At 65.2% G+C, this 9,802-nt stretch overlaps 1 protein-coding gene across 1 annotated transcript; it reads left to right on the forward strand.

Moving 5' to 3' along the window:
* The first annotated feature begins 758 nt into the window (after positions 1–758).
* Positions 759–9,369, forward strand: PPP2R1A (protein phosphatase 2 scaffold subunit Aalpha). The gene is made up of 15 exons (XM_029066364.2): positions 759–906; positions 3,318–3,408; positions 3,553–3,653; positions 4,207–4,439; positions 4,682–4,829; positions 5,378–5,533; positions 5,964–6,078; positions 6,203–6,273; positions 6,390–6,524; positions 6,657–6,830; positions 7,034–7,094; positions 7,549–7,703; positions 8,054–8,196; positions 8,661–8,752; positions 8,915–9,369. The coding sequence occupies exons 1-15, from the start codon at positions 829–831 to the stop codon at positions 8,929–8,931; spliced, it is 1,770 nt and encodes a 589-aa protein (XP_028922197.1). The 5' UTR covers positions 759–828; the 3' UTR covers positions 8,932–9,369.
* Positions 9,370–9,802: the final 433 nt, after the last annotated feature.

Genomic DNA, 9,802 nt, shown 5'->3' on the forward strand with positions numbered 1-9,802 from the left:
CATGGTAAGCGCTTAACAAATACCAACATTATTATTAGTAATACGATTATTATATTCATATTGTAATACTAATACTTAATAATAATACTTATTAACAATAACAAGTATTATTATTAGCAGGGGGAGCCCTGAAATTGGAGAGATGCCATCACTTCCTCGGTTTCTTCATGGTCATAGTCATTCACTATCTTTACTGAGCGCTTACTCTGTGCACAGCACTGTTGTTTGGGCACACCGTTTTGGCAACGAGAGGGAGCCATGACGCTCCTCCACTGACGTCAGCGACTTTAAGGCCTTGACCAGGCGTTCCCTCCTCGCCCTATGACGTCATCACCTTCCGGCGTGACATAAGCCCCCTCTCCCATTGGCCGAAAGCCCATTGGCTATTGCTAGGGGGGCCAGCCAATGAGCGGTGAGCCCCGGCGGAAGGGCGGTGGCTGGTTGCCTAGCTACCAAACGAGCAAAAGCGCATGTCTCCTTCAAAGGCATTTCCCCCTCCCCCGTGGGTTCGGACGTCATCGGGAGCGTCCCTTCCGGCCTCAGCCAATCGGAGACGAGCGTGGGACGGGCCGCTGAGGGTTGCAGCCAATGGCCGTGCTCCAAGGGGGGAGGGGGGGGAACGCTTCGCCTTTCCACCAATGGGGAGAGCGGCGCGCGCGGGGGGGTGGGCTCAAGCCTGCGCGTCCTGGCCAATGGGAGCGCGGGATTCCCCTGGCCCCGCCCCCTCCGCGCGCATCGCGCTCTCTCTGACTCATTTCCCCCCTCCCTTCTTTCCCTCCCCCTCTCAGCTCGGCAGCCGGAACCTGCCGGGAAGAGGACGGAGGCAAGATGGCGGCGGCCGACGGCGACGACTCGCTCTACCCCATCGCCGTGCTAATCGACGAGCTCCGCAACGAAGATGTCCAGGTCCGTAGTTGGGGAAGAGATGCGGGGCGGCGCGGGTGGGGGGGAGAGCGAGAGAGAGAAAGAGGCACTCTCCCGCCGCAGCCAATCACCGCACTCCTCTCATCTTCCCTGACCCCCCGATGGGGATGAGACGGCGTCCCTGATTGGTGGCCCTCGGGGAGGCCCCCGGCGGAAGGATCGAGCGAGGCCTGGCCGGTGCTGCGGCCTCTGCAAAAGGGTCCTCATTAAGCCAATGGGGGCGAGGGGGTCCCTGGGTGGAGGGGGCTTCGTTAAATAAAAAAAGGGGGGGTCCCCTGGCTGAATTGGGTGCTGCATTGGGGAGCTTCAGTGGATCTGACCCTGCCCTCCCCCTCTGTCGCCGAGTTGGCCATTCCAAGCGCTTAGTTCAGTGCCCTGCACCTAGTAAGCGCCCCATAAATACGATTGAATGAATATTCCAAGCGCTTAGTGCAGTGCTCTGCACCTAGTAAGCGCCCCATAAATACGATTGAATGAATATTTCAAGCGCTTAGTGCAGTGCTCTGCACCTAGTAAGCGCTCCATAAATACGGTTGAATGAATATTCCAAGTGCTTAGTCCAGTGTTCTGCACGTAGTAAGCGCTCCATAAGTACGATTGAATGAATATTCCAAGCGCTTAGTCCAGTGCCCTGCACGTAGTAAGCGCTCCATAAATACGATCGAATGAATAATCATTCAAGAAAATGAATGATGGCGTTTGTTAAGCGCTTACTATGTGCAAAGCACCGTTCTAAGCGCTGGAGAGGATACGAGGTGATCAGGCGGTCCCACATGGGGGCTCACAGTCTTATCCCCATTTTACAGATGAGATAACAGAGGCCCAGTGAAACGACTTGCCCAGAGTCACACAGCTGACAAGTGGCGGAGCCGGGATCAGAACCCGTGACCTCTGACTCCCAAGCCCGGCCTCTTGCCACTGAGCTTCTCTGTAGTGTTTATGAAGCGCTTACTATGTGCAGAGCACTGGACTAAGCGCCGGGAAGGGCCAATTCGGCAACAGAGAGAGACCGTCCCTGCCCATTGTCGGGCTCACAGAATAGTGGAGGTGGATGATGGACAAGTGGGGGGTCAGCGAGTTCCCCGCCTTCCCTCGCCCCTCGTTGCAGGAGCCAATAGCAGATCTTATCTCTCGGGCCCAAAGACCGGATTAACCGGAAGTCTTCCTTCCCTCCCTCCTTAAGCAATGGAGCATCCCATTGGCCGAAAGGGATGCTCCAGAGCCGCCTTCTCATTGGCCCATTTCTGGGTGTCTCCCCCCCCCCCCCGGAGATCTGGGGGGTACCGTGGCCCTCTCCACATCCTTGGAAGGAGGGTTGACGGAAAGGACGTCGGAGGATAGTGTCCTGCGATAGCCAGTCCTTCGTCACTGGGCAGGGATGGGCTCTAGCAGTTGCCGAATTGTCCATTCCGAGCGCTCGGTCCAGTGCTCTGCACGGAGCAAGCGCCCAAGAAATGCTATTGGATGAATAATACTGAGCGCTTCCTCTGCGCGGAGCACCGTCCTAAGCACGTGAGAGAGTACGCCGAGACAACAGACACGTTCCCTGCCCACAGCCAGCTTACGGTGTAGAGGGACGAGCTCACGGTCTTAATATGGAGCCGTCCCGTCGGCCGAGGGTTCTTCCCAGGGGACGGAAACTCGACCAACTCTTGGCCGGTTTCCCTGATAATAATCGGGGTATTTAAGCGCTCACCGCGTGTCAGGGGCTGTTCTGAGCGCCGGGTGGATGCGAGTGAGGTCAGGGACGGCCCCCTGGCCCACATGGGGCGCACGGGCTACGTAGGAGGAGGTCCAGGTGTCGAATCCCCATTTCGCACCGGAGGAAAGTGAGGCGCAGAGAAGTGAAGCGACCCGTCCAAGGTCACGCAGCAGGCGAGTGGCGGGACCGGGATTAGAACCCAGGTCCTCTGACTCCCAGGCCCGGGCTCTTTCCACTGGGTCACGGCCCACTGGCACGCCGGGCTTCTCGTGCCAGTGTCGTGGTTTTGGGGCCGACGGAGAGGACCTTGGAGGATAGTGTCCCGTGGAAGCCGATCCTTAATATCGAGCGTTTAGTCTGCGCGGAGCACCGTACTAAGCATCTGGGAGAGTGCCCGCCACAAGCTTACGGTCTTAATATCGAGCCGTCCCCTTGGCTGAGGATTCTTCCCAGGGGAGGGAGAGGATGGAAACTAGACCGACCCTTGGCCGGTTTCCGTAATCCCTCGGATGGGCGTGAGTTTCGAAGGGAGGGATCCCGGGAAGCATCTGGAGCAGGGGGATTGACAGGGCAGGAGTCTTCAGAGGCCCGCTTTCCCAGGGGATCGGGTCCCGGGCCGGGAGCCAGGGGGAGGATGTTTCTTCCCGATCAGTCCCTTGACTCTCTCCCTCCCCCGACTGTCCTCCTCTAGCTCCGTCTCAACAGCATCAAGAAGTTGTCGACGATTGCGTTGGCGCTGGGGGTGGAGAGGACCCGCAGCGAACTGCTGCCCTTCCTCACCGGTACTGGGGCTGGGGTGATCAGGGCCGGGGGGGCGGAAAGGACAGAGGACGGGAGGATGGGGTGCCCACACCGGCGGGTCACCGGATTCCGGGGGGCGGAGGCGGGAGGCGGCCGTCCGAGTTCTCTGTCTCCCCCCCCCCCAGATACCATCTACGATGAAGACGAGGTGCTCCTGGCCCTGGCGGAGCAGCTGGGGACCTTCACCTCTCTGGTCGGGGGGCCGGAGTACGTCCACTGTCTGCTGGTGAGCGGGGGCGGGGAGGAATCGGGGTGTGGGACCCCAGGAGGCCAGTCCCGTCGGGGCCGGGGACCCGGGCGGACCCCTCGCCTCGCTGCCGGGAGACATCAGACCTGCAGATGAGGGAGTCGGGGAACAACTGGGCCTAAAGGAGCCGGCGTTCGTTCGTTCGGTCGTATCGAGCGCTTACCGTGTGCGGAGCACTGCGCCGAGCACTCTGGAGAGTACGGTATGACAGTAAGTAGACCCGTTGCCAATGAGCTTACAGTTCAGAAGGGGGGACGGACGTTAATGTACGTCACTCGCATTACAGATGTGTACTTAAAGTGTTGTGGGGCAGGGAGGAGGGATGGGGTGGACACGGAGGTCCAGCGGGGAAGGCCTCCCGGAGGAGGTGGGGGCGGGGGGGGAGAGCAGGGTGCCGCTTCCGGGCCGGATGACGGCGCGGGCCGGGACCGGAGCTGGAGAAGGTCAGCGTAAGCCGGGGGCGGGGGTGGGCTCGGTTAAGCCGGAGGCGTGCGCCCGCCTGACCTGGGGCCCCCCCGCCGCCTCCCGCCAGCCGCCCCTGGAGTCCCTGGCCACGGTGGAGGAGACAGTGGTGCGGGACAAGGCGGTGGAGTCGCTGCGGGCCATCTCGCACGAGCACTCGCCCTCGGACCTGGAAGCCCACTTCGTGCCCCTGGTGAAGCGGCTGGCCGGGGGTGACTGGTTCACCTCCCGCACCTCGGCCTGCGGCCTCTTCTCCGTCTGCTACCCCCGCGTCTCCAGCGCCGTCAAGGCCGAGCTGCGCCAGTGAGTGGGAGTCCGGCCCCCCGGGGCCCGGCGGGGGAGGGCCGGGCCGGGGGGGAGGGGGAGGGTTCCGATCCTCCCAGCCGCCCCAGGGAGTGAGGGCGGCCTCCCCGGGTGAACTCCGGGCATCTTCCTTCCCCTCTGGGACCCTGGCCGCCGGGCAACCCAACCGGGCAAGGAGAGACTCGGCCCTCCCGGTCCGGAAGGGGAGAACGCTCCCCCACACCCACACCCCCGCCCAGCAGGTACTTCCGGAACCTGTGCTCGGACGACACCCCCATGGTCCGGCGGGCGGCGGCTTCCAAGCTGGGGGAGTTCGCCAAGGTGCTGGAGCTGGACAACGTCAAGAGCGAGATCATCCCCATGTTCTCCAACCTGGCCTCCGACGAGCAGGTGGCCGTCCTCCTCCTCCTCCTCCTCCCCGCCCTCCGCCTGTACGGTCTCCCCCTAGAACCGTCGCGGTGACGTCGGCCAACCGCTCGCCGGGCGCCGGGCTGGAGGATACGGGATCCAGTCGGGTCGGCCCCGGCCCGCCCAGGGCCCACGGGCCGAGGGGGGAGGAGAACAGGTGTCCCGTCCTCATCGTGCGGCTGAGGAAACGAGGCCCAGAGAAGCGACTTGCCCCGGCCGCTTAGATTAGAACCAGGGTCTCCCGATTCGACTCGAGCCCGTGCTCTTTCTCCTGGCCACACCCCTTCTCCCTCCCAGGCTCGACCCGAGCTCATCCGTCCCCAACCCACGAGCCCGACGCGGCTCCCGGTGCTGACTCAGACCTAAGGGTGGCTCTGAGGCCCGGAGCCCCCGACCCGCCCCCCCCCCCCCCCCCCGGCCCGGGCCCGTGCTCTGCCGGTCAGGGGCCGGGCCCGCTTGGCCGCCGCATCCTCCCGACCGTCCGCCTTCCCCTCCCTTCTCACCCCGGGCCTCGCCACCCCGGGGCACAGGACTCGGTGCGGCTGCTGGCGGTGGAGGCCTGCGTGAACATCGCCCAGCTGCTGCCCCAGGAGGACCTGGAGGCCCTGGTGATGCCCACCCTGCGCCAGGCGGCCGAGGACAAGTCCTGGCGCGTCCGCTACATGGTGGCCGACAAGTTCACGGAGGTGACCCGGACGGGGGGGCTGGGCGGCAGGGGGAGGGGAAGGCTTGGGGCTGGCTTGCACCCGAGGACGGGTTCCGGTGTGTCCACTGTGTGGTGGCCGACCAGATCACGGAGGTATCCCGGGATGGGGTGAGGGGAGGGGAAGGCTTAGGGTCGGGACTGGCGCGTGCCCGTTTGTGTCACCGTTGCGCTCGGTTTCGCTCCCTCTCTTGACCCTCCCCTCAGCCCTGCGGCACTCGTGTACGTATCCGTAGTCTGTGTTTACGTTGACGTCTGTCTCCCCTTCTAGACTGTAAGCTCCCTGTGGGCAGGAAACGTCTGCAAACTCAGTTTTACCGCACCGTCCCGAGCGCTCAGCGCACAGCGGGCACTCAGGAAATACCGCGGATCGATCCTGACCCGCGACTGCGTCTGTCTCTCCGTCTCCTCAGCTCCAGAAGGCGGTCGGGCCCGAGATCACCAAGACCGACCTGGTCCCGGCCTTCCAGAACCTCATGAAGGACTGTGAGGCCGAGGTGAGGGCGGCAGCCTCTCACAAGGTCAAAGGTCGGTGACGGGTCAGGGATCGAGTCGGGGGGCGTGGGAGGCCGCAGTCCGGACGCGGGAGAGGGAGCAGGCGGGGAAGGGGGAGGCCGCCGAGATCACGCCTTCTCGTCTCTCCCGGGGCCAGAGTTCTGTGAAAACCTGTCCTCCGACTGTCGGGAGAACGTGATCATGACCCAGATCCTGCCTTGCATCAAGGTGAGGGGCCGGGGGTGGGCGCGGGGAGGCGAACCGGGGCGGGGGAGTCCTGAGGGACCAGGTAGCGTTGGCGGGGACCGGCCCCCCGCCCCACCTAACCGCCCCTCGCTCGCCAGGAGCTGGTGTCGGACGCCAACCAGCACGTCAAGTCGGCCCTGGCCTCGGTCATCATGGGCTTGTCCCCCATCCTGGGCAAGGACAACACCATCGAGCACCTCCTGCCCCTCTTCCTGGCCCAGCTGAAGGATGAGGTGGGGCTGACCGGTGGGGGCTAGGGGACGGGGGTGTGGGGCTGGTGGGCCTCGGGAGTGGGGAATCACTCGGGAAGGGGGGTTTGGGACCGGCGGAGTCGAGGAGTGGTGACCGGGGGGGGACCTCCTCAGTGCCCCGAGGTGCGGCTGAACATCATCTCCAACCTGGACTGCGTGAACGAGGTGATCGGCATCCGCCAGCTGTCGCAGTCGCTGCTCCCCGCCATCGTGGAGCTGGCCGAGGATGCCAAGTGGCGCGTGCGCCTGGCCATCATCGAGTACATGCCCCTGCTGGCTGGCCAGCTGGTGAGTGGGCCACGGCCAGGGCCCCACGGGCGAGGGGCGCGGGCTCTTGACCGGGTGCCAAAAGCAAGACAGAATTGACCTCGGAAGGGCACGGGCCGGGGTCACGGTTCCCCCTCGGCTCTGTGCTTCGGCTTCTCCCCGGGAGGGGGGCCCCTCGGCCTCCCCGCGCCCCTCACCCCCGGCCCGTAACGTTCTGCCCGCAGGGCGTGGAGTTCTTCGACGAGAAGCTCAACTCCTTGTGCATGGCCTGGCTGGTGGACCACGGTGAGCGACGACCACGGGGGAGGGCCGGGGCCGGGCTGAGCGGATCGGGCCGGGGCGGCCGTGCCCTCTGGGCTGGGCGCGGGGCCGGAGGGGGAGGGGTCCCGGGAGCCGGAGGGGGAGAGGCCCCAGGGGTCGGCCGGACTACTGGGTCAGCCCGGAGGAGGGGAGGTCGAGGGAGGACGCAGAGTTGGTCAGAACAGCCGTAGCGATCGAGCCTCAGCCGTTCAGATCCTCCCCGGCCCCCGCCGGGGGGGCGGAAGGTCTGGTCGGGCCGCGGCTGCCGTGGGCCAGGTGGTCCTCTGACTCGCGGTCGAGGTTAGGGACCGCTTTCCCCAGAGACGGGGTGCTGGTCGAGATGACCCGGGGCCGGGGAAGCCGTACCCTTGGCCTCGGGTCCTCCGACTGGCCGGAGCCTGAATCCCGGGCCGGGCCCGTCCCTCTCCCCGCCCCGTAGTGTACGCCATCCGCGAGGCGGCCACCAGCAACCTGAAGAAACTGGTGGAGAAGTTTGGGAAGGAGTGGGCCCACGCCACCATCATCCCCAAGGTGCTGGCCATGGCCGGAGACCCCAACTACCTACACCGCATGACGACGCTCTTCTGCATCAATGTGAGAGGCCGGCGGGGGTCAGAGAGCCGGGGTGGGGGTGACCGTGAGAGGGGAGAAGGCCCCGGTGGTCGGGGGCTGCGGGGGGAGGATGTGGGAAGCGACGTGATGTAGTGGATAGAGCGCGGGGCTGGGAGTCAGGACTAGTCTGCGTCACTCCTCTGTGCCTCAGTTACCTCATCTGCCGAATGGGGATCTTGACTGTGAGCCCCGTGTGGACAGGGACCGCGTCCAGCCTTACTACGTCGTTTCTACCCCGGTGCTTAGAACGGTGCTTGGCACGTAGGGAACACCTAACGAGCGCTGTCGTTATTAACGCCTCTGCCTGGGCCCGCTCGGTCCCCGCCCCCCAGGTGCTGTCCGAAGTCTGCGGGCAGGACATCACCACCAAGCACATGCTCCCCACCGTCCTGCGCATGGCCGGCGACCCCGTGGCCAACGTCCGCTTCAACGTGGCCAAGTCCCTGCAGAAGATCGGGCCCATCCTGGACAACAGGTGAGGGCCGGGAGCGGAGGGGAGCGGCGGAGAGGCCGGCAGGCGGTCCCCCGTCCCCGAACGTCAGGGCGCTCGCTCCCTCCCGCCCCTCGGGCGGACCAGGGCGGAGCAGCCCGCCCCGGAGGGCCGTTCTCCTCCGGGGGCGCACGGCGCACCCCCGGGGCGGGGCTGTGAGCGGCAGGAGAGCCCGAGCGCCTGCTTGCTGAGCAGAGAGCTGCCGTCCGGTCAGCCAGTTGTATTTATTGAGGGCTTACTGTGTGCAGAGCACTGTGCTGAGCGCTTGGGAGAGTACAGAATAGCGGACACATTCCCCGCCCACGGCGAGCTTCCAGTCTAGAACACAGTCGGTGGCCCCCCTGCGAGCCGGTGTCGTCGGCGTCAGCCGAACCCCCAAAGCCAGGAACTCCTAGCCCCTGCCCCTTTTGCCCTCCCCTCTGATGCCCTCCGTCCTCATCCCTGGCCAGCACACTGCAGAACGAGGTCAAGCCAGTCCTGGAGAAGCTGACCCAAGATCAGGATGTGGATGTCAAATACTTCGCCCAGGAGGCTCTGAGCGGTGAGGGGAAGGGCCGGCGGGTTGGGGAGGGAGGCGGGGGCCGGCGATGGCAGGAGGAGGAGGAGGAGAACAAAGAGGCTGCAGGCTCCGGGGAAGGAGAAGAGCGCCCGTTGGGGGTGAAAGGTCAGGCTCCCGGCCTGACCCACCCTCCCCGTCCTTCAGTTCTGTCTCTTGCCTGATGAACGAAGAGGACCAGTCTCCCTTTACCGGCCGCCGTGGTCTCCTCCTCGTCCCGCCCCGGGGGAGGGGGCGGATGGCCGTCACCCTCCCCGCATGGTTTGCCGCGCCCCCTCACCTCCCCCTCCAGCACGGGCTCCCCTACCCTCCACGGCGGCCAGAGTCGGAGCCCGAGCCGCGGCCCCGCTCCCCTCCCTCGGAGGCAGCCGAGGACGGGGTCCCGAGGAGGGGCCGAGGGAACGGCCCTACCTCTCGGGCCCGGCTTGGGGGGTAGAGGAGGTGAGGGGCGGTGGTCCCCCGAACCTGGGTCCCTTGCTCCTGGCCCACGTGCAACTCCCCCGCCACCGCTCCTCTCCCCCCCGGACCTGTTACCTGAGGGTGGTTTTTGTGTTTTTATTTTATTTTTCTTTTCACGAAGAAATAAATGTCGAAAGAGTCGGGCTGGTGTGTCTTGGCAGGGGGTCTCTTGCCCGGGGGGGGCGGGGAAGGCCAGGTAGAGCAGGGGGCAGCGGAAGGGTTCTCAGCCCCGGAATGGGGGTCGAGACAGTCCCCCCCGCCCCGCAGGAGGGGGGGACCCATCGGGGTGGACCGGCCCAGACCCCCCGCCGCTCAAAACCTCAGGTTCGCGTCCGGCACGAGACCGCCACGGGTGCGGATGCGATCGGATCGGGGCCTCGGGATTTTTCTGGGCCCAGCTTTAATCGGGGTTCGTGGGGGCGGGAGGAGGGCAACAGCCGACAGCGACCTGCTGGCTGGGGGGAAATGAGTGGGCAGTTGGCTGGGGGCGTAGGGGAGATAGGGTCTAGACCGGCCGCCAACCTGGGGCGCCCGGTCCATCCTGTCATCCGGCCGGGGTCACCCCCTTCCCCTCAC

The sequence above is a fragment of the Ornithorhynchus anatinus genome, chromosome 5, assembly GCF_004115215.2.
Source record: "Ornithorhynchus anatinus isolate Pmale09 chromosome 5, mOrnAna1.pri.v4, whole genome shotgun sequence".
Classification (NCBI taxonomy): domain Eukaryota; kingdom Metazoa; phylum Chordata; class Mammalia; order Monotremata; family Ornithorhynchidae; genus Ornithorhynchus; species Ornithorhynchus anatinus.